General features: G+C 42.2%; 1 protein-coding gene across 1 annotated transcript in view; it reads left to right on the top strand.

Moving 5' to 3' along the window:
* Window positions 1-24,146, top strand: part of SORCS3 (sortilin related VPS10 domain containing receptor 3) — a 304,363-nt gene that overhangs the window by 171,587 nt on the left and 108,630 nt on the right. Inside the window, exon 5 of the mRNA XM_055720617.1 lies at window positions 22,152-22,225. Coding sequence (XP_055576592.1) covers window positions 22,152-22,225 — 74 coding nt within the window. The remainder of the gene's footprint in view (window positions 1-22,151; window positions 22,226-24,146) is intronic.

The following is a 24,146-nucleotide window of genomic DNA, read 5'->3' as shown; positions in this document are numbered from 1 at the left end:
TTTCTTTAGGAGCTGAGGTATGGGGCTGATGAGGGGTGGGCTGGTGGTGCCTCACATCTCATTTTGATATAAATCAGCAGGCATTCAGAGCTGTCATCTGGTCCTCAGCAGCAGTCCTGCTCCTGGAATTTAGATGTAACTAGTTGTCAGAAGTGTGAGCAAACTCCTGCTATCAGCAACAACTTGAGGCTGCACCTCTTGAGTAAAACTCAGCTTCTTTTAGCAAGATGTGAACATTATATTTAACTAGAAAAATAAGCTCTTTCTGCTCCCACATGGATCCTCATGGTAGAATCTCCATTTCATCATATGATGTGAAAGAACACACTGGAGTTAATTTCTCATCATGGCTCATTGGTATCTGAAGAGCACAATGACTGTGGTTCCAGTTCCATGGATACAAAACTCAGCTTTCAAATTTATCTTGCACCAGTCACTTGGCATTTGAGCACCCTGCAGAGTGAAGCTGGAGACACACCAACTGCATTCTTTTCTTCACCCAAAGGGGAAAGAAATCGAGGAAGCTGCCATAATAACTATTACTCCTACAGGCTTGTCATACTGAGGAATGAAATGAAGTATGTTGCCCAGCTATAAAGGAACACTTCGTGGTTCATGTTTAATACAAGCCATATTACAGTAACTGTGCTTAGAAATTCTTACCATTCTGACTGGTCCATTGTATTACACATTCATATTAAGAAGCAATCTCTGCCCCAGAGAGCTCGCAATTAAACGTGAAGCTGACAGACAAAGCATTGTCCCTGGACTATCCATAGTGTATTCAGGCACAGGTCATTAAAGTGTTTAATTGCCTAACTACCACTGAGGACTGTAACAAAGTCAGAAACTGAACCCAGATCGAGTCCTGTTCCCATGACTTAACCACAAATAAGCCTTTCATCTCTTTGCATATTGAATGCTCTTCTGAGAACATCAGGTTCTACAAACGTATCATGTGTCCTTCATTGGACAAGCCACCTGCCAGCAGCTCTCCCAGGCAGGCAGGGCTCCATCAAACAGATAAACTGAAATGTTAGTAAAGTTTAAAAAAAACCAAACCAAAAAAAAAAGCCCCAAACCAAACCCTTGAGATTGGGAATATTTAAAGGCAATTTACAGAAGTCTCTTCTTCAATGTGGTAATGAACTGAGGAATCGAAATCACTTAACTTCATTTACAAATCATGAATATGTATCAGTGCCTTTAAATGAAAGGACGACTAAAACAGATATAGTGTTTGTTCAATTCATTAAAAGGAAGACAATTTATCAGGAGGTTTTTTTCCACTCTTAAACTAAAGCTATATGCAAATGTAGGGAAATCAAGACCTTGCGCTAATTCTGCTGCATGATGAATATTTTTATAATCCTAATTAGAACCAGTCATTTAGTTCAGCAATTTCCCCCAATCTAGCCAATTTGAAATTAAAATAGATGCCTTGATTACAAAACTCATTAGCAAAGAAGCACCCTTTTCGCTAACCAGTTCATTTGGAATGCACAAACTGAATGAAGTGAGGAGCACTTGTGTTGTCAATTGCCGTAAGTGAAGTGAGCCTTAATTGTTAGCATTGTGAAGTATTTGTATTGCTGCATGTTTCATTGCAGTATAATATATCATTCATTAAATGTAACAAAAGCAGTTTTTAAATGATTTAATTAAGCGGTGTTGGTGCACCAGGTAATTTTTATAAAGTCAAATGTCACAATTGTTTGCATTTGAAGTATTGATGGGCATTACTGTCGGAAAGAAGACATATAACTATGCATTTATCATTCTGATTATGGTAAGCCTGGCAGTTTTAATAGGAGATGAGAAATTGAATTATGCAACCCTGGCTCTATTTCAGAAATGCCCAATGAATTTTGTCCTAGCAAAACGGTGAACTTTGGGCTTGTGGTGATTTGTGATGGCAAATAGAAAGTAACTGCTTGTGAAACTTGATTTAGCCAGAACAGACTTTCCTATTGCTTTTTATTTATGTTATAGACACTTCATGAACAGGTTTTACTTTGAAAAGGAAAATATAAAGACGAATGGAGTGAGACACATTTGATGCTTAAATATGCTTTTCTGCTGAAGCAACCTAGTTTATTGTGTAACAGAGCAAGGATCCTGTGGCTGATTCCTGGGCCCCGCTAAATCACGGCTGTATATTGATTTTATCTGGAGCCTAAGTGGGGCGAGGGGTGGATATAAATATAGCAGATGGGAATAAACATGAAGGAATGAAGAAGGTTGAAGAATAAGAACACTGAGGGCATGATTTATTTTGCCTGACTGTAGAGGTCTAAAATGTAGCAATGTGTACCTGTGTTAGGTGCCAAGGGTGCACATAGTAGTTGGTGGTGATCTACTGAATGGTGTCAGTTGATTTCTGGAAGCAAATGTAGTGACTATTTTAGGATGAGGTAAATTGTACCTTAGACTCATTTGTATTGACTAGGCCTCTTCTGACTGTCAAGGAAGTAATTTCCTTTGCTGAGATGTAAGTATTTGCTGAGATTAGGGGACCTGAAACCAACCCTGCTGTCTGAATGTGTGCAAAATGGATTACATGGGATATGATTCCAACACGATCAAAGCAAGAAAAAGCATTACATTTCCTAGCTCCTGCTATCATGCCTACAGGTTATAATGACCCCCACCGTGGAGGAGAGAGCAAACATGATGTGCAAGCAAAACCAATCTTTTGTTTTTCTTTATCGTGATTCATTTGTGTAGATGTGAATTTTCTACCAGGCTGCTTCAGTGAAATGAGATGAATCCAGAATGATTTCCTTGGCCTTTTTTCCCTTTTCTTTCTCTCTCTCTCTCTCTTTCCCTCTCCCCACTCCCCTTTTTCTTTGCCTTCTGTATTGCTTTCCAGAGCTCCGTCTCAGTGTTTGTTGGGACTGATAGCAAAATTAAGTCTCCTCTAAAATCTATTGAGCAGAATTACGGATATTATCACTTTCAGTTGAAGAAAAAGCACAGTCCAGCTATGGACTCCACTCAGATGTCTGCTGGTGCTGACCATGGAAATCTTTAGTCTGGTTCCTTTCTCTTCTCATTGAATTAACTCAGTGTGGTGCTTGAGGTTAGAAATGAACTATTCCAGACCAATAAATTTTACCCAAAATATCATAGCTGAAGTAACAGAGAAGACAATGAGCATAAACTCATGTGAATTGTCATGAAATTTTGCTTTTGAATAGCACTACATATAAAATGTAGAACTCAATAGAAAAAAAGGCAACCCTGACCTCAGAGCAGACAAATGGTTTAGCCTGGGCATAATTTTAAGGTTATGCATAAATACATTTGTAGATTAACGTCTGCTAAATATGTAAGCCTTCACATATTAGGGTTTGAAGTGGTTATACAGGCAGGCTTTCACTATTGCAAGGTGCCTGCAAAGACATACAAGTCATGTATGGGCTTTTAGTGTTGGGATTTTAGGTAGTTTTACACTCTCGCATTTTGCTGTTCTCTTGTCTTTAATGCTTCAGGATGTTAAAGCCATAGCCTGAGGAAGATGGGTCTGCCAGCACCTGAAATTATGACCATGGGCATGTGGAAGGGACACTATTTAATTCCCTTGGGCCAAAAGTGCTTTCTGGAAGGTGGTGATTAAGAAGCTGTTATGTTTTGTTAACCAAAAAGGGTCATACTTTATCCGGAAGGATTCAGGACCCAGCAGCACCCATTACTGTCAGTGATTCAGGCAGCTGAGAACTGTTGGAAGTCTGCCCGACAAGGACTATTCTTTCTGTCTGGGTAATGGTGGCATTAATTAGTATTTGCACATTGCCTTGACAATACAAGACCTCGCTGTTTGGAAGTATTGCACATTAGGATGGCAGTGGGCTACTTAAGACCTTAAGACAGTATTTTCATCTTTAATGTCCTCAAAGAGGGATGGCTGGGATGGGATAGACCAGTGTCCCTGAGGCAGTCAGCTGGATGGATGATGCTGAGGGGTGAAGGTACAGTCCTTCCCCCCCATGCAAGCACCTGCATGTGCCTATTTTTTTATATCATCAGCAACCAAGATCTGGGACAGTCTGTCAGGGTGTGTCCTGAGGGGTGCATTTCTGTGTGCCAGACTGGGAGCTAGCAGTCAGACCTGGGAACAGCAGGCTGTTCCTTGCCCTCAGTTCTGCTCTTAAGGCAGTGGTGTTTCAGGTTCCTGTTAGCAGCTCCTGAACCTCTGGCATATCTTCATACCCTGAAAAAACCCTAGTGCTTGGGAACAAGGTTGTGTGAACCACCCAGAGATGGGAACTTTTGGGAAGTGTACAGTCCTGATCCTTATGCAGAGCCTTGGCTGTAGCTGACAGTGCCAAGGACCAAAGTCTTTGCCACTGTTTTACTTCTAGCTGCTCTTGTAGCTATGCTTTCCATTGCAATTGAGGATGTGCAGGGGCCAGTCAGGTCATCAGATCCTAAGGCTAGCCCTAAACCACACAGAGCATCTGTGACTTCATTTCAGTGGGCGTCTGTTGTTATGATGGCAATGTCTGCATACTGCTTTCCTGCTGGGCATGTCACATCTATTTAACAGGATACTGTTATACTGGTAGAGATAAGATACAGTATTATTGAAATATTTTATACAGCTGAGAGATGTATATGTGATAGCCAAAGAATGAGCAACTCCAGAAAAGGAGCAGACAGGAGCTGATATTTCCTCTCCACCACTCTCCTGTGAAGCATAACTAGATTTTGTAAATCCCAGGATATCCTGGTGATTTTTGCACCATGGCGTTCTTCGTAGGTCCCTTCGTGCCATGACCAGGAGGAGTCATCTGGTTTACTGAGCAGTGCCAGTGCTACCACAGTCCTGTCCTCGTCGTGTTACCTACCACTCCATGCAAAGGGTATTTAAATGGCTCAGAAATCACACCTTGATGGGTGCCAATACAGTGGCAGAGCCAACGAGGCAGTGAGAGAAGCTGAAGGGATATAGGAGCACAGGAAGGGAAAGTGAGCTATGCAAAGTTAGTCAGCTCACCAGTGACAGAGCTGCAACATTACCCAGACTTCCTAACTCGTGTCCTGTTTTCTTCTCCCTCGGCCCAGGTGGCCCTACATAAATGTTACAGGGGTTCCTCTTGCAACCTCATCTCCCCACGGGTTTCAGGCTGTGGCCGAACTTCCAGCATGGTTGGGGTGGGGACACCACGTGGGAATTTCACATCAGCAGGTGCTGTAGTCGTAAATGTGCCACAGGGCAGAGAGGGCCCCTCTTTTATATTGTAACACAATACAAAAGCACATTATGTAGCAGTATACTAAAAAGCTCATACAGTTAATTGCAAATAATTTAGCAGCTATTGTGTAACACAGAATTCTGTAATACTGGAAACTGGTATGTGGCCCTAGTTTTCTATTCCATTACAAACAGGTTTCTGTCTTTCTTGCCTCCCCTTTCTGAGTCACTACAAACCATCTGCCAGTTCTTGGTTTCAACAGGGAAATGGACCATGTTGTGATCTAATAGCACACCTGAGATGTTTTTAAAAGATGTGTGCAGTCACATATGTAACAGCTGAAGTTCAGTGTGAGTCCATTGATTTTAGCAGGGAAATGCTGATTTACATCACTGGAAGATCTGGCCTGAAGACATGTATGATGCTCTGTTCTTGCAGAAAACAAGATAGGAATAGTTTACTCCTTCCAGAGTACAGGGTGTTTTGTTCCTAAAACCTGCTTGCTGTGGGATGCAGAGTCCCTGATCTCATCTGACTATGGGCAAGCTATTGCTTATGTTAAGGCAACTATTTGTTTCTACTGTTCAACCTTGACATATGAAAATTCACCCTTCCGCCCCCCGCCCCCCCCCCCTTTTTTTTTTTCTGATAGGAATTGCATGTAATCAATATTATTCTGGGGAATAAAGGTGCCAGAGAAACTGCTGTAAGTTCTTTGTCCCCACAGTAGGCACAGATGATTTAAATGCACCATATGCTCAATGGTAACCCAGTGTGCGTTTCAGCTTTTCACGCTCATTGCTTCAGTGGTGAGAAAAGGAGGCCAGTGCCTGGATTTCTGGTCTAGCACCTCAGAACGAGCAATCCCAAGCTTTTCAAAGTCATGAATGTGTCCCTTGAAAGTCATGAGTTGGCAGAGGAAAGATTAGGAGGGTGTTGGAATAGTTTCAGATGTCCTCTCCTGTATTTCTCTTGGTGCTTCTGTGACTGAGGAAAGGTTGGGAATCATGTTTTTCAAATGCTTTCTCACAGTTGATAAAACTAGAAGCTTTATCTTTAAAGAAAAAAAAAAAAGCCAAAAAAGCCAAGATTTTCATAATGTCCTGTGTCTAGCACTGTTCTGCTGTGGGCCATTTAGGCTTTGAAGAGAGATATTTATTCATCATTGCAAATACTACACATCTTCAGCTGCATTTTGGTGTATATTTCAATCTGGTTTTCCATATAGCTTATCTGGGAGAATACTGGTGGCCTGTTTGTATGGGGTGTGCACACAATTGTGTGCATGTGTGAATTTTTGCAGTAGAAGTCCCACAATAGTTTTGTGGCAGTTACAAGAAGTTCTTCCAGTGTAATAAAATGCTTTAGGTTTGTGTTCAATTGATTTTTATAGGACCATGGGTGGCTATAAAATGAAAGTTAGGGTATGATGCAGTAAAATTTTGGCACATCTGAAGTATTGTGAGTATGATAAAAGGAGGAGCTGAGGCACCAAAATGAAGGCTGATATTTTTGAGAGAAGGAGAACTGATAAACAAAGAACAAAAATTAAAGCTTTATAGAAAATCCTTGGGATTCTGTAGTTCAAAAGGAGGAAAACTCGATCCTTCCCACAGCCTCCTACCTTGGGCATCTCATTTCTGCCAGAAGCTCCGTGATCATAAACTGCCTGAATGTAGATTCAGTAGCATTTTATACTTGCAGTGTTCAAGAGACAGCAGCACGTACAAATAAAATGTTAGCAGAATATACTGTACCCAAGGGGGCTTTCCTGACATATAGTTAAGAGAACAATAATGTCATCAAAAGTTTTGCTGCCAAAACAGAATTCTGGTTTTGTCTTCTGTTAGTACACAGCACTTGCTTCAGGCCAGTTATTTCCTCAGATCTCAGTGCAAGTCCACACGAGTTATGCACGCATACCCAGCGACACAAATGTGACAAACATGGAAGTTCTGCTGCAAAATTGAGTCTGATATTCCCTAGCTAGATGAGTTGTGCTTTTTCTCTAGTGATAGCATGGAGAAAGCTGTTTTATTTTTCCTCTGCATTCTTCCCTTATCTTACGAATTACGCTGTACTGTCACTATGAGCATTGGTTAACTTCAGGAATTAAAGTTACATTATATCAAGTTTGGTGACTTGTTGATGACTGTGTTGCCTTGGATTGAATTTGCTTATTGTTGGGTTTCTGGGCTGTCTTTTTTTTTCCTTCACCCTGCTCCATACAGTGGATTGAAGGTACCTAGAGTTTGAATTAAATGGGATAAATAGCTTAAATATAGATACCACAGAATGTATAGAAACCTGGAGAGCTGCTGAGAGAGGTTAGATAAGAGCTTCCTTTTTCTTGCATGGTGTGCAATTGCAGATTCATTTATTCCAAAGGTACAATTTTCCACTGTTTGATTGCAGGAACTGGGTGGTGATGGATGAATTGGAGATGACAGTGTAAATGGTGTATGCCCGCCAGCCTTAGGGGGATCCCTGAAACATGCGAGTTTCTCATTTGGTGATTTTTCTGGCAGTGATGCCTCAGTGCGGTGACAGTTTCTGCTACAACTGTCAAGCTAAATTGTTCATGATGGTGGCTGGCATTTACAATGATGCTGTTCATTTGGGTTCCTCCTGTAAACAACCGTATGCTGCCCTTCGTGCTGGGGTGTAGGTGGTATTGTCAGTCTCCCTTGCACATTTGGCTCAGGTTGAACTGAATCACTTGTGAAGTGCAGGGAAGACACCATCTCTTCTCTTCCACGCGACCACTTGCTGTTGAGGTTGAAGGAAAGGATACTCCTCTGGAGCTTTCCAGATTAGAAACCCCTTCCTACATGTGATCTCTGGCTTGGCTCTGTGTGTGTGTCTGTAGAGGTGGGTGCCTGTGTAATCAGGCTCTGCTTTTGCCTTCATTACTTGCCTGTTGTCAGTGCATGGATTGCCAGGGAATCTGGCCAATGAGAAATTTGGCTAGCTAGAGCTGAACTGAATTACTCCACAGGATTTTAAGGGCATTATAATAAAAGCAGTACTGGCGAATATCTTCAAGCTAGCAGAGCCCCTGGTGGAGACTAGAGCTGGCTTGGGAGTAGGAGAGTAAGGCTGAAAGGAACTGCGTTTCTTTATTAATGATATGTTCAAGCTTGCCGAAGCAGGTTTGTTTTGGCACTTGAGGCATCCAGTGAATGAAGACATACAGGTCATTTTGTTTTAAGTTTTAGTTCTCTTTGCTTATTATAGGACAGGATATGACAAGTGTGCGGTAATGAAGACAGCCTAACAGAATGAATTGTAGAAGGTGGTACAAGAGCTGGGGTGTTCGAGTGGGAGATATTTACTGAAGCTGAATCTTCAACACTATCAAAAGTGGAATTTTTCTACCTTCTTTTTATAATCATTTTTCTCATATAATTTATTTCACAGTCACAGTTGTCCTGTGGGCTTCATCTGTGTTCTCTTTTGGGGGATACGAGACTCCCAGCAACTTCAGTGGGCCTTCCTCCAGGCCACTTTGGTCCAGTGTCTGGCATTGGTCCCAGGCAGTGTAAAGCATAGGCTGTGTAAACCAGATTTGTCCAGAGAGAAGTTTCTTCCAATGCAGTACCTGTACACTTCCAAAGAAGTGCCCATTCATCCACTGTATCTTCCCAGAAGACATTCAGGAGGGCACTGGGGACATATCCATGACCAAAAGAGTTGGAGGTAGCATGGTGTGTTGTGATAGCCTATAAATGCCTGCTGTAAGGCCCAAGCAGCAGAATCCAGCTAGAGTAGATTCAGTGAAATGCCACTTGTGCTATCCTTCCTGATTTACGGATCTCTTAACCAGCAGAGCTGAGAATATGGCTCTTTGGCCGCTTTGCAGACTACATTGCTATGAAAAGTAATAGACAGCAGCCATAAAATGATTAAAAGTTATTATTTGCAATGCTTCTATTGAACTGTCTTAGGAAGTTTATCTAGGAAGGTTCTCTAAGGATTAGAAATGTCTCTGCCTGCCTTCTCACCCATGCCAGCCTTCAAAGATGCCAGTTTCCTTGGTGTTACCATATTTACATGCCCATTTCCTTGGGCATGTAAATGTTACCCTATTTACATACAGTTAGACAGTTTTGTGCTTCCTGTTTGCAATCCCGGGAGAAACTCTTGGAATCTCTCTCTTTGGATCACTTTTGTTATTACCTTTTCCTGACATCCCTCCAAGCTATCTGGCACCTGCATCTGTGATGCATTTCTTGGTGTACACATCTTTGTCTCAGACTGGGTGAAACCTATGCCATGGGGAGCAAAGTGCTTAGCTGCTCTGAATGCACAGCACTGGCCTGTGAACCTGCTGGGCTGATGTGCTAATGCCACTGAGGACAGTAAACTCCTCCAGCTTCACAGCTCTGTTATCGTGTGTGCACGCAGAGAGGCTGCAATGATCTCTGGCGGCAGAGAAGGGTGGGATCAGAGCAGCATTAATTGGAGCAGCCTGTATTTTATTCATTGCCCAGGCACAAGCTTCCTCAATCATCAGAAAGTAGATCTTTTGTATAGCTCAACTTTTGCTTGCCCTGATTTTGGTGCTTATAGGGAATGTGCTTGAAGCAGTGGGCCTGTGTGATGCTATTGTTTTCTCTCTTTCCCTGAGGATGATGAGAGCTACTTGTCAGTTTTTGAAATCTGATAAGGTCCTGGCTGAGTTCTTCTCTTAGGAAAGGTGTGATTTAGTGGTCACCTTTGCATCATAAATGCCTGACAGAACCCATAGCCTCAGGCTGAGGGGGCACAGTGTCCTAGTAGAGTGAATGGAGTAGAAGAACATGGACAGTTTCTGAGGCTGCTCTGTCTTTGTGAAGAAACAGAGCTGTACAACACCACTGAGAAGCAGGGTGCAGATCTTGAGTACCTGTGAAGTCTGCTGCTTTTCAGCTGGTGAGATGAGAACTATATGAGGGTGGACACCTACCCTCTGACAGGGCTGACCCCGAGTGGGAGCAGCTTTGCCTTAAAGCATTTTCACTTGTGAGCTCGATTACTTTCAGGTGTGTGTCAGCTCAGTGTCTGCAGAGTGATGGGTCATATCACTTGGGAACTCTTGAGCAGCCTCCCTTGCCTGTGAAAATGCTGATGAACAGAAAACTGAAGCTGAATTGGGCGGCAGGGGTGTGTGTGTGTGTTAAATAACATATGTTTTAACCTGGGGCAAAATACGTTGCTTTCATTTTGCCAAAATGACATGTTCTGCTTGAGCCCAAACTGGTATTTATTTCTTTCAAGTCATATGAAAATTTTTACATGAACAATGATTAAATCTCAGAATAAAATGCTGTTCTAAATGCAGTTTCAAACCCTTTTCATTAATGCCCATATATACACTTTCAGAAAAGTCTTTTCCACATAAAGAAATGACTCAGCAAAATTTTACATGAAACTGGAAGGTGGTTTGGTGGTGTAAAATCTTTCTTTCACTAGTGTTGGAAAAAACCTTCTTCCATTAAATCCTTCTCCGTGTAATATAGAGGTTACCCTACAGGTAGTGCCACAGGGTTTATAAAGGAGGAGAGGAAGAGCCAGGCAAGTGATTGCAGCTTTATGTCCCACTCTGGCTAATGGCTGAGCCTCTCTTGCTTTGCCCATTGTAGTCTTATGCTCAATAAACATGAAAGATTGGTCTGTAATAGCAACGAATGTAGCCAGACACTTGCACTGTAATTAAAGGCATATATCAAACAATAAAGCACATTTGAATGAAAAATCTTCCCATTAGATATGTGGCTCCCATTTATTTCCCCTTATTGTTAAACTTTTGGAGTATAAGCGTTGATGGAGTGTAAGGAGGGGTGCAGTGCAGAGCTCCCAGGAGCAAAAAAGATTTTCGTCTTGGGCTAGGAAGGAAAGGAGCTCCTTGTTGCAGGCTGACCTGCATGGCACCACTGGCTATAGCCATGCGGTTGGTGGATCCATTTAGCACAGTCCTTCGATTAAAAACCACCTAATGATTTTTAAGCTCAGAAGAAGCTGGGCAAGGGGACCAGCCTGGCTTGGAGAGAGAAAAGCCAGCACCCATTGGAGCTCATTCAGTCTTTTGTCACTCTTAAAGAGCTGATCCTAGGGAAAAAGAGAGTGAAGCAGCAGCCCGGGACAACTGGAACAACCTGCAACCCTCTGCCTCTGGCTGAGCCTTTTGGTTGTCAGTGGAAGAAATCCTGGTAAAGGCATCTCCTGGTGCACCTGGTAGCAGGAGACAGCTCTGCCATCTCCACCCCATTCCGATCTCTTCACAGTCCCAGTACTGTGCCCTGTTCTGCATCCCTTCCCCTTTCTGTGTCTAGTCTCACCCCCTGCTCTGCATTACTGATGTGGGGAAACTGTCCCCTGCATGGTACTTTGCTTTCCTTGTCTGTTATGTCTCAATCCCTTCTCAGACACTGGAAGTAGTTTTTTTTGGTTTCTGGGGGTTTTTCCCCTCCTTTTATGTCTTTAGGTTTCAATAAGGCTTGTTAACAAAATGCTCATCAGAAGGGGGTCAGTGACAAAATATTGCTCAATTTTAACCCTTCCCCAGACTCTAGAAGTGATTTTAAAGTGCTTAAAGTATCACAAAGAAAGGAATAAACAAGCAATCCAGAAAGTTAGCCTTCCCTCAGAATGGCATTTCTATTTATAGTACCTTTTTCAAGCTGCTAAAGCTAAATTACTTAGAAATGATTGACAGTTGTTTTGACTGACCAAAGTGAACATGTTTTTTCCCCGGATTTTAAGTTTAAGGAAAAAAATCTGAAAGTAATACTTTTCATCTCTGTTCCAAGCCAGTCCAGCATTTCTGGAGGTGGGGAGAAAGCTGGAAAAAGAGAGACTGGTTTTTACCCAGGACTGAAACATGCTTTAGCTTCTTTATTGATACTCATTTAGGCCACAGTTCCTGTTACAGCTGTGTCTAGGCTTCCTGTTCTGCTATAAACCAGTTGCACAGTAGAAAAGAAAAAGATAGGCTGTACTCTCAGCAGAAATGGCAAATCTTGGGCTGGGTATGCTCAGTAACAATTAGGATTAAGAGGAATTAAAATATGAAGGTTTTTGAGTGGACTTTTTTTTTCTTCATTGCTTTAATCCACTTTCCTTTTTCTTGGAGAGGAAGTGGAGAAGCAGAGAGGCAAGCCTTGCTTTGAGCCTCAGGTTTAAGCAAAACTGTGCTGCTGTGAGTGGACCCATCAGGTGAAATATTTTTTTTTAACTGTAAAACCATGAAATATGATATCAGTGCATTGTCTTAATCTACCTGGTTTCTTTATGAGCCAGGTCTGGGTTGAGCTATACAATTACAACATGAAGTCAAACATTTCCAATGTGTCTGGGCTTTGTGCAGAAGATCCATGACCAGTTTCTTATAATAGTGGCGCACAGTCTGAGTTTCTTCTGTCTGAAGACCTACTTTTGCCACACAGCATGTGAAATATTTCAGTATTAGATTTTAAAGTGCAAAGAGAACTTCCCAGCTTCCAATACTTCTCCCCTGCTTCCCTCTCTGTATGAGACAAATTATGGAAATGCATTTAGTATTTAATTTCTGTGTAGACCAGTTTCTCATTAAAACAGTTTGTTTCTAGCACCCCTTCTACTGTACAGCATCTGTAGGGAAATGAACAACTTTGGTGAGTCTCAGAAATGCAGCGGTCTGTGGACGCGTTCTCCTTCCATGCCTAGGACAATCTGGCGGTACCATGCTAGAGAAGAACCTTGTGCTGTGATGAGGTGTCTTGATGCAACCTTTAATCACCTGGAAAGAAAACCAGAGCAGAAAGATAAACTGGTCCATTTGTTTTCGTTACAATTACTAGTTTTTACAACTCTGTGTAAACAAAGCCCATAAACGTGGTGCTGGTAAACTTCTTTCTCCTAAGAAATCTTTTGGCTTGAGAAGTGGGATTTATTTTTAGGTTCTTCAGTGTGCAACTGTCAAGGATGCCTTACCTGAATTGTGATTTCCAGCAGCTTGTGGCAAGAGAAGAGAGCAAGAAGCTCTTCTCTAAATGTCCAGAAGCACTTACAAGCTTCAGATCTTGGTTCTTCTGGAGCCCCAGCAAAACAAGGTGGCAAAGACAGGTATTCCCTGGGAGAAGATAAAAGGAACAAGCACAGATTATTTAGTTGTTTTCGAGTTGGTCCTCAGCTCGAAGATTACATTAGCCTGTGTCCCCTGATGGTAGCTGCTTGACAGAAGGCCCAAAATGCAGGGGATGGTGGAACAGAGGGTTCAGAGGAAAGCCATGAATCTTTCTTTGATTGCAGCTTATTTTCTACTGTGATTAATAAAGCCCTTTCCATGGCCAGGGTTGCTCCTGACCCAGTTTCAGATACCCAGCTGAATCATGTTAGACCTGATTCCTGTCCCTTTTATGCTGCAAGTAACATGTCCTGCCTCGAGGAAGAACCTGAGAAGGGGGGCTGCATAGACTCCACAGCTTAAACATCACACTGATGCTGTGAGAGAGAGAGGTGTCTATCTGTCCTCAAAAAAGGAGGGATGGAAGATAGGTGAGGAAGGTAAGATGAAAGATGTGCTATAGAAGCAGGGTGTGTTTCTGTAGTACTAGCTGCTGTCTTTATGGCTACTCCAAATCTATCCCCTCTGTCATTTTATCCAGTTCTTGAATCTGTTGCCTTCTGTTGCTCTGTTCTGGCAAGGCTTTGCAGTCTGCTCTGCTCCCAAAGGCACACCATGCCAGTGCCTGAGGGCAGCTGGTGGTTGCAGGATTGTTGTAGGGGGTCTGCACTAGTGGATTTAGCAAGTTTAGTGCTACAAAAAGGAGGAAAGCAACAATTTTATGACCTCTGAAATAATAATAAAAAAATAATAATAAAGAGAAATGGCTTGTCGGTTGTGGGCATCGGTTGGAAATCTTTGGGTCAGTCTTGGCTATTTGGTAGTTTACTATCCCAAGTTGAATTCCTTGGGGATTTGGGGATCTGATTACTATTTGTGTGAATGAGGAGTTATATGTACACAGTGCCTTGGGGATTCAGCTGGAGCTGAATGAAAAACACACCATTTTCAAATGATGAAACAATAAAACAGAAAAAAAAAAGAAGGAATAATTTGGCAGTTTTGTTGAATTTAGCACAGAAATTCCAGTGGAGATCATGAATCTGACTGTCAGTAGTAGTTTACAGTGCTTGAAGAGGGATAGGTGTTATTTTAGAATTAAATGAAAGAATACAAGATAACAGGGAGAAATGCAATTATTACTAATATCCTTTTACTTGCTGGAACAGTTACCTCCTACAGTGCAGACTCCTTTGTTTTTGTTTTGTTCGTTTGTTTTGTTTTGTTGGGTTTTGTTTTTTGTTTGGTTTTGTTGCTAATATGGGCAACCTTATTAAATCCTTCCTATGCTTAATTTTAGGTGTGGAAAAAAGATCTGTCTTTGCAGTGGGTGAAGTAAGGACCATCCATTTATTTTACACAGAGTATTGTTCCAAGATCTTACAAAATGTTTCTGCTGCAGTACTCAGCTGCTCAGTGTAGCTTTAGAAAAAATGTTGATGTTGTCATCTCCTGAAACATTTTAACTGCAGTTTGAATTTGTTGCTGTGGTGGGTTGACACTGACTGAATGCCAGGTACCCACCAAAGCCACTCTATCACTCCCCCTCCTCAACTGGCCAGGGGAGAGAAAATATAACTAAAGGCCTGTGGGTGGAGATAAGGACAGGGAGATCACTCAGCTGTTACCGTCGTGGGCAAAACAGACTCGACTAGGAGAAAAATAGTTTATTTTATTACCAATCAAATCAGAATAGGATAATGAGAAATAAAACCAAAACCTGAAACACCTTCCCCCCACCCCTCCCTTCTTGCCCTGCCCAACGTCACCCCCCCCATGTCTCCCATGAGGCTGGGGCTGGGTCAGTCCCTCACACGCTGTCCCTGCCGCTCCTGCCCCCTCAGGGGGCTCCTCACACTCTACCCTGCCCCGGTGCGGGGCCGGGAGACAGTTCTCCATGAACAGTTCTCCAAGTCCTTCCCACAGGCTGCAGTTCTTTGTGAACTGCCCAGGTGTGGGGCTCTCCCCGGGCTGCCGGGGGGATCTGCTCTGCCATGGGCCTCCATGGGCTGAGGGGGCGGATCTGCTCCACCGTGGGCCTCCATGGGCTGAGGGGGGATCGCCGCCTCCATGGGCTGAGGGGGGATCTGCTCCGCCATGGGCCTCCATGGGCTGAGGGGGGGATCTGCTCCGCCATGGGCTGAGGGAGGGATCTGCTCCGCCATGGGCCTCCATGGGTTGAGGGGGGGATCTGCTCCACCGTGGGCCTCCATGGGCTGAGGGAGGGATCTGCTCCGCCATGGGCCTCCATGGGTTGAGGGGGGGATCTGCTCCACCGTGGGCCTCCATGGGCTGCAGGGAGGGATCTGCTCCACCGTGGGCTCCACCGCAGGCTGCCAGGGAATCTTTCTCTGGTGCCTGGAGCCCGCCCAGCCTTCCTGCACTGACCTGGGGGGCTGCAGAGCTGTTGCTGTCACATACTCTCAGTCCTTTCTCTGGCTCAAGTTGTGCATGTATTTTTCACCTTTCTTAAATACATGGTCCCAGAGGCACTACCACTGTCACTGATGGGCTCAGCCTTGGTCAGCAGTGGGTCGATCTTGGAGCTGGCTGGTATTGGCTCTATCAGACATTGGGGAAGCTTCTAGCAGCTTCTCACAGAATACAATCCTGTACCCCCCCCCAAAAAAAAAAACCCAAAACAACTTGCCATGCAAACCTAATACAGTTGCATATGTCTCTCTCCTTTCATGTCAAGTCATCTCTGGCTGTTGTCAGACATGTCTTCTCTGTTTTGTATTCTCAAGGCTGAAAAGCATTGTGAGTTTTTCCTCCAGTTCATTTTTGTTCTAGGAATGAATTTTCTGACATGTTAAAGGTGGCACCTTCTTTTTTAATTTCATCTGTAACACAGAAGTGTAGAGAAAAAGACACACCTTGCAATTTTCTGAGTGGTTTACAACTTTTTTCTCAGTTTGGAGGCTCTAAGTTTTTTGCAGTGGTCATGGTCATTTTCCCTCTGTAGAGAAAATGTAAGACCCTGCAACAGACTTGCTTTTCTGAGTTACTCTTTGCAGACCGCTTGCACACAGTCCAATTTCCTACAGAAACACTGACCTAATTTTATTTTTCTTCTGTCCCAGTTTGATTTTTTGGCAGGAACCCTCCACAAATCTTGTAGTTTTTTCCCACCAGCTCTGGCTGAGAAGGTGTTAGTTTGCTTTTGTGCTTTTCTGGGATCAGAGCCATCTTTTCACGTAAGCAATCCAAGATACTGCTTGGGATCATGCTCTTCTGGGGACATGGCAGGCCAGGATAATCTGCCTCTCCTCTTCCATCATGTCACCATGTGTCAGGTGCTGCCCAGTAATTACCTCTAGGCTGACTCTCACCCTGCTGGATTGATATGAATACATCTTTCCATCATCAGCTGGATGTATTGTCTGAGGGAAGTATAATTTTGTGTGTAATAAATTAATTGTTCCTTTAAGTGCATATAGTCCAGCTGTTCTTCCTCACTTTATCTGACGCCATTATTTGCACCCCAGGGGCTGGCAGACAAGGAACTATTGAGATTCTCACCAGATGTTTACTCAGGCCAATAGGCCTGATTTCATAGCAACAAAGGGCATTTGATTTTATTTGGCTGTAAGCCTTTTCTGTATACTCCTGATGCCTTAATTCTTCCGTGTTTGAGCACAAAAGTTTATAAATATCAAAGTGCTCTGAATTTCTTTAGTCTGTTGTCTATTGCTTTTCAATTTATACGTGACACCTTCAGTGTGCTTGCTGCGGTAAATTGTACCCAGCTGGCCTTCTTCAGCTTGCCCTGAATCTTCAGTCTCCTGCCTGCTTCCCCTATGAAGATCAGGCAGGTAAACCTGGGAGCAGGGAGCCTAACATCTCAGCTACATCATCTGTCTATGGTGGGGTTATGTTCTTCTGCAATAGTCACTGTGGATTTGTGTCTATGGAGAGAAATGGAGGCTTCTAAGGCATGAATAATAAGCAGTTTTAGAAATGTATCATACTATAAGAATTGTACTTTAGAAGTGCTTGTTTCGAGCCTGTTTCTTGCCTGTCTCTAAATGAGCTTTGGTGACTAGCTTGGGCATGGATGACTAACATCAGGGGGTTGTGTCTTCCTGTGGTTTCCATGTTTTTCCTTCATTGCTCATTCTTCTCCTCTCTCTCCATAAGCTGAATTTAAGCAGGCCAGTTTTTCATGCTGCTCCAGTTCTGAGAAGTTTGACTTCTTCAGTAAAATTGCTCTTTTGTATTTTTTTGCTAGCTCTCATTGGCAAAATAAACAAACCTCCCAAACCAAATTACCCCAGCCCCAAACTGGATCATCCAAGCCAGCCAGCAGGATGTGTCACCCTGGGAGTTTTTACTGAAGAATTGCAGCAGCATGGAGACATGTTTCATATGCAATGCTGTGGTGCATGCATGTGTGTATAACTCCTTCCTTTCTACCTGTAGTTCTGACTGTGTTTATGGCATGTTGTGCGTGTTTGTGGCATAGAATCTGACACCAAAGATAAACCTCGCTCTTTAAGGGGCTTGCTGCTTACCTCAGAAGCAGTGCCAGTGTTAAATAAAGTATTGCAAGTGTTCTTAGAGTTTGAAGAAGAAGCATTCTGCCTGTGGTATGTATGTTACTTGTGATTCAGATTGTGCTGACTAATACAAGTGTAATTTAAGGTTCTGGCCTGTGGTGAAATAAACTTGCACAGCGCTTGGGCTGCCAAGGTCTTTCCTCACACAGATTGTGTGCTCTTGGTAAAACACAAGACTGTGTTGGTGGATGTGATATGTCTGGTGCTACAATCCTTGAGCGTGTGGAGTATTGTGTTGCTGTTTGGAAAAACATTTGCTATTTACCTTCTTGATGGCACAGCGTTTTCTGGTTTTAATGGTAGATCTAACTAGGCTTCTGAGCATAGGCAGATTTACCCCAGTGGTCAGTACCCGTTCTCAAAGACTGCACCTGTACTGCTTAGCTGGGGTGACCTCAAAGCCAGGTTTGAAAGAAGAGCTGCTCTTGGATCCTGCTAGTGTGACTGGGTGATACTTTCATGGTAATACTTTAGGTGCTTCATCAGGCCTGAGAGCTCATTAAAAGGTGTATTTATCTGACATGCAATGCTGGCTCCTTCACCTATCTGAATCCCATCTGCCCTGTGGCAGTGTTTCGTACAAGTCTTCAGGCAAGGAGGAATTCTAGGGTCATGCCTAGAAAAAATCCCTGCTGTCTGCTGTGAGGGTAGGTGTAATTCATCAGCGTCATTCAGGTAGGCTCAATAGGTAATTTCAACATTGTGTGTTTGTCCTCAAAAGCACCTCAACTTTCAGGAGGTTCCTGGAACCTATCTGCCTGAATCAGTGCAGAGGCTGCTGGCATCAGCTGAGTGCTGTGACTGTGTTTGCTACGGTGCCTCTGTGGTATGTGCAGGATTCTGAATGATTTTTTTGTGTTAAAAAATGTATTTTGTCACCCTTGCCTTGAGCCAGGACTTTGTCCTTCTGTTTTGGGTCCTGCTTCTGAATTGCTCCTTAGTCAAGTCCTCTGCATGCTACTTTTCAGCTGGCACAAGACCAGTCTGTACAAAAATAAAGACCCATAAAGATCTTAATTTTTCATTCATCAGAGCAGGTCAAATAACACAAGGAAGTTGCAGAAAGGGCATGCCTTCACGGTACACCCTTACAGTTCACTGAAGTCCATCCCTCTTGAACCAATGTGTTGGATTACATTTAGTGGTGGAAATGCCAGAGATTACTTGTCACTAAAGAGCCAAAGTAGAGCTTTAAAAAGGGAAAATCTTGCCACCAAGCAAACCTCATTTCTTTTCATCGCTTAGTATTCAGCCTTAGGACAAATTAATCTCTGTTGAAATCTGTTGTACTTGCCATTAAATTTGTTGTCTTTTCTAAAACCGTCTCTTCTCCCATGAAGGGAGATGAGCAGAAAGAGTGTGTGTGTGTCTATGTGTGTGTGTATATATATATATGTATTTTCAATTTGAATGCATACTAGAAAACTCCTTATTGTATGTTTTATTTAGTAATTCAACATTAACATTTACATTTTCACCTGTAAATATTATAAAAATGAGCTGGGCCAGAAAAACCTTTCAGGAATTTGTTCTGTCATACAGCTTTAAGACTCAATTATCTGGTTAAAATTCAAAGTAGACTCCTAGAATAAGTAGATGAATAAATAAATAAAAGTTCTTGAAATGAGTAATATCCTCCTCATCTCTTTATTTGAAACCACCTAAAGGTTGCAAGTTGAATTTAATCCTTCTATCATCAGTCAGCCCGAGCTTTAATATAAAGGAGGGAGGAAAAAGGTGCTCAGTAGCTGTCTCTGGTTTTTAACTTGATAGAGAGAAGGATGCTCCGTGAATGAGACACTGCTGGAGAGATGAGTAGTTAGAAAGAGATTGTGCTTCATACCATTAAGCTATCTGTAGCTACAGCTAATGCAGATGCAAAAGAAAAGGAAATGCTAGGGGCAAAAGATAAGAGAGAGTCTAAGGAAATGGATATATTTTGCTAATCCTTTCCTTTCATGGTGAGAACGGTTAATCTGCTGCAGACTACAATAAGGATGCTAGTCCTACTTGCAGTTGCTTGTGAACATGAGTTAACTGAGGCTAAACTGCCTGGAGCCTGTGATTTGTACAACACTGGTTAAATCTGCAAGTCATAGCTGCAGTCAGGAAATGGAAAGGGTAGCCAAGTTGTGTGGTGCAACTGATGGAACTCAGTCTGTGTGCAGAGGTCCTTATATGTGTAAAACCATATCAAATGACTCAAGAAATATTGCTGGCAGGCACCATGGTAAAGTCAAGGCAAAGTTGTAGCACTGTAGAGGTTTGACTCTTGGAGTGTGGATTTTCAATTATTGTTTCTAAAAATACAGATGTTCCTTCAGAGGGTAGTTATCTTAATGTTGATGTTGACTTCATAAGCATTTCCTTGAATTTGGAAAAGGAATTTTCTTCCCCTGGCTCTTTTAATTAAAAAAAAATAATAAATGTTTTATTTTGTATCTACAGAGAATTCCTTTTGTGGCAGAGGATTCTCTGCCATATTTTTTAAGACTCTCACTGTGATTGGTTGACCAGAAAAGCAGAGGAAGCCCGGATAACGTGGGCTTTTAATGTAGTATCTTACCTTATCTCGTGACAGTGCTGAAGAAATACGGCCAAATCAGAAAATTCAGATCATGTTTAACTCCTGAAGTGATGGTGGTTGGAGTGAAGTCTGCATAACTGAAGCCCATTTTGACATGAAAACTGGAAGGTGCCTGCTTCCATGTCTTTTCCACTGATGTGCTTTATTCACTGGCTGCTTGGGCTGTCATTGGCAGAAACTGGATTTCCCGTTGGCATAAATGCAAAGGACTGATTCTTTTGTCTTTACACATACCAGTTGCCTTAGATACTTGATGGGGTCTGAATTTCAGTTTTTGAGTTTCCTTTTGTTAGCTGTACAGTGGTTTGGTTGTGTAGTTGAGTACAAACAGTAAGAAATAATCAGCTGCCTCAGGCTTTGGACACTGCTCAAACAGCCCTTTCCAGTCACCTTTGTAAATTATTCCATGGTCCAGCTCTGATGTGGCTGCTGGATCTCTGTGCGGTCAAAGATACTGCCCATTCAAGAAACTTTAATATTCAATGTGAGCACATATTATCTTCCCAGTCACACTTAGCCATCCATCATAGCTGTGCCATACATAGTACACATCACTAGGTTGTGAACTTTTCTAATCTGAACATGGACCTCTGATTTGTAAATCCAGTTACTCAAAATCAAATCAAATGCAGAACCTTTACTCAAATGATATAATTTTCCCATTTAGGACCTAAACTTGGATATTACAAACATTTAAGTTTTTCAGCTCTGTTATCTACCTCCTTAGCCTGCAACCAACCCTTGTTTTATTGAACAAGAATTTATTTGAGATGAAATTTATTTGAAATCCTGTTCAAAACACTGCCTGCTATTTATTTCTCTGTGATCTAGTTGTAAGCAGCATAGTTATTTCTCAAAGTTGTAGTTTTTTGTTTGTTTTTTTTTTCCTGAAGAACCATACTTGCTCAGAGTTGGAGAAAAGCTTACACATGCTTTGATTACGAGTAAGTGGATTGAGGGTAATAAATTAATTCTATAGAGAATGGTGTTTGTGGTATGAAGCAAACCTATGTCTGAGACTTAGTGTGGACTTGCATGGAAATTTGGTCATGCTACAGCTGAGCCATTTGTTAGCCAGAAAGACTCAAAACGATCATTATATTGAAAGTTTGTCTTTCAAGAAGAGCCACTTCACTATCTTTAATGTTTAACTAATGAACAGATTGATTTCTAACTTATCTCAAAATTTAGACCTTGTTCTGAATGTAGAAGTTGTAAATTAGGAACAATTTCCTATTCTTTCCCACACAGAAGAGAGATGTAAACCACACCATAAAAATGAATCACAGCAGGACCTTGAGTACAGAGTCACTACCTACCACATCATGGTCACTGTTAACTAATCTAATTTGCCTCTCATTCTATTTAATGTTGGGAATTTACATATCAATTACCTGCTTCTTGTTGGGCTGAAAAAGCAAAGGGGGCTGCCAGATTTGTCATATGGCAGCTGAAGTGAAAGTGTTGACAGCTGAAATCAGGAAGCACAAAAAATGTTTGAAAAGTTTCTGGAAGAGCCAACCTGTTTTTGAGGCTCAGGAGCTCAGTTTGGTTTAAATGTGAGGGGAGGAGATTGCTTAACTACCCTTCCCTGGCAGCGAGGCTGATCAATAATTGTGCATGACAATACATGCCTGTTCTGTAATCTGAGCTGATTTCAATAGCTGGCAGTACTTCCTCTTCTTCCTCAGAGTTTATACTTCTCTCTCTCTGTCTTTCAGCTGTACAGCTCCATGGACTTTGGAAGAAAATGGCAGCTCATGCATGAGCGGGTCACTCCAAACAGATTTTACTGGTGAGTTATGCCCTCAGGCTTGCCCTGCTTTGGGCAGGTCATGGAGGGGAGAATGGCATCTAACTTGGAGGTGTTGGTTGCTTTACCTGAACATTAAGTATACCCTTGTTCTTGGTCATTGTCAATGTTGTATATGTAGTTCATAGCACATATTTTGCAGTGCTATAGTCTCCACGTCTGCCTGATAACAATAGTGTCTTGTGCAGATGAGTACAAGTCTTTTGATAATTGCAAAACTTCTGCGTCTTTGTTATGTACCTACTTACAGTTACAGAGAAAAACTGCCCAGTGCTTCAGCGACAAAGCTATGATCATTAGACCTCCTATTTTTCAACCCTTATGTGAACTACTTTAGCCTAGAACACAGTCTTTGTGCAGAGCCAGCCACTCTGACCAGTTTCCTTATGCAACCGTTGGGAGAAAGGATGACTCAGACTCTGCCTTGAATCACTCTCTGAGGAGCCAGTTCCTTTCTGCCGACTGGTGAGAGCCCAGGATGTGCAAACAGTTTGCTAAAAATCTGCTTTGTACTATCTTCCTTTCCATTTCCCGAGCGTCAGCCTCCAAAACTGGGAGAGTGTCTTAAAAGCAGATGATTAAACAAATTTAGTTCCTATCTCCAGGCTCCTCCATTTCAGATGCCACTTCTACAAACTTTTCTCCACCATGTGAAGACCCAAGAATTGACTTTTGAGAAAAAAAGAAAACCCAGCAACATCTTTCTTTAGTTGAATCTAGGATCTGGGGCTTTAATCAAATTCTTAACACTGTACTTATTACATGCCAGGCGATGGTATGTGTGTGAATGCGTAGAATTGCTGATTTACAGAATCTGTGAATAGTTAAAAGAAGTGCCTGGTCCTTAAGGTCAAAACAGATTGTGATATTAAGGAACCAGAGACTCTTATTCTGAACGGTTAAAATTAAAAAGTGGCTTGGATGATGTAAGAATTGACTCCAAATTGCAAAATATGATGTATATATCTTAGAGTCAAATTTTCATAGGAATTATTGCACATAATTAAAAGTACCTGGAATCCAGGCCCAAAATATCTATAGACTGGATTTGAAATATTTCCACACCTTGCTGTGGAGATGGACACCTCATGGGATTTTCAGGTTATGTATGTTCTGCAAATATCTCTGAACAGCCTTAGACTCCCACATTTAAAATATAGCTTTATGGCACCAGGTCTGGAGATTTCCTTTAGTGTGCCTGTGGATTTTGGACAGTGTAAGGTTTTTGAACATTGAGGAAAGGAAGTTGTAAGGCTCCTAATTCAAACAGACCTGCAAAATATATTGAAGGTCTAGAACCTTGTCTGACCGTGTTACTGTTTCACATTTCCATACTGAAGAAAAGGTGGTTATGATCTCCTGGTTGTGGTGGCAGGTGGCTGATTGACTTAACTATCCAAAATCCTTTGATTTCACTATTCATGGTAGGTGTACATCTCAAAGGTGAGTGTAGAACCTCTCTAGGTATATCCTTCTGTGGAGTAGAATAGCTGGTCCTATGGGATGATTGTACGCTAGCCTTCAAGTAGCACAACTACAACTGAGCTTAGGGGAGAGGCTTTCTTGGAGAAAAAAGTGGAAGGGCTGAGCTAACTTGGGAACAAAGCAGAATCTCTTTCTAAAGGAGAGGCCATATTATTATGGTTTATTTTCTACTATCATATGAAGATGGTTAATGGAAATTGCTGTTTGTCTACTTGTAACTCAAACTTGTATATTGTTTTCCACAATCTACCTCATTTTTCATACAATCTTTTGGCTGCGTAGTTTGAATGGTGGTTTTTAACACTGCATTCTATAATGCCTCTGTTTCAAGTGTCTCTTTCTCCTAGAAAACGTAGGAATCTTCTGTAGTTAAAACTGGTATGGCATAGACCTAGAAATCTTTATTCCACTCAGAAAC

The sequence above is a fragment of the Falco cherrug genome, chromosome 9 (genome assembly GCF_023634085.1).
Source record: "Falco cherrug isolate bFalChe1 chromosome 9, bFalChe1.pri, whole genome shotgun sequence".
Taxonomy (NCBI): Eukaryota; Metazoa; Chordata; class Aves; order Falconiformes; family Falconidae; genus Falco; species Falco cherrug.
This window is presented reverse-complemented; position numbering and strand designations above follow the sequence as displayed.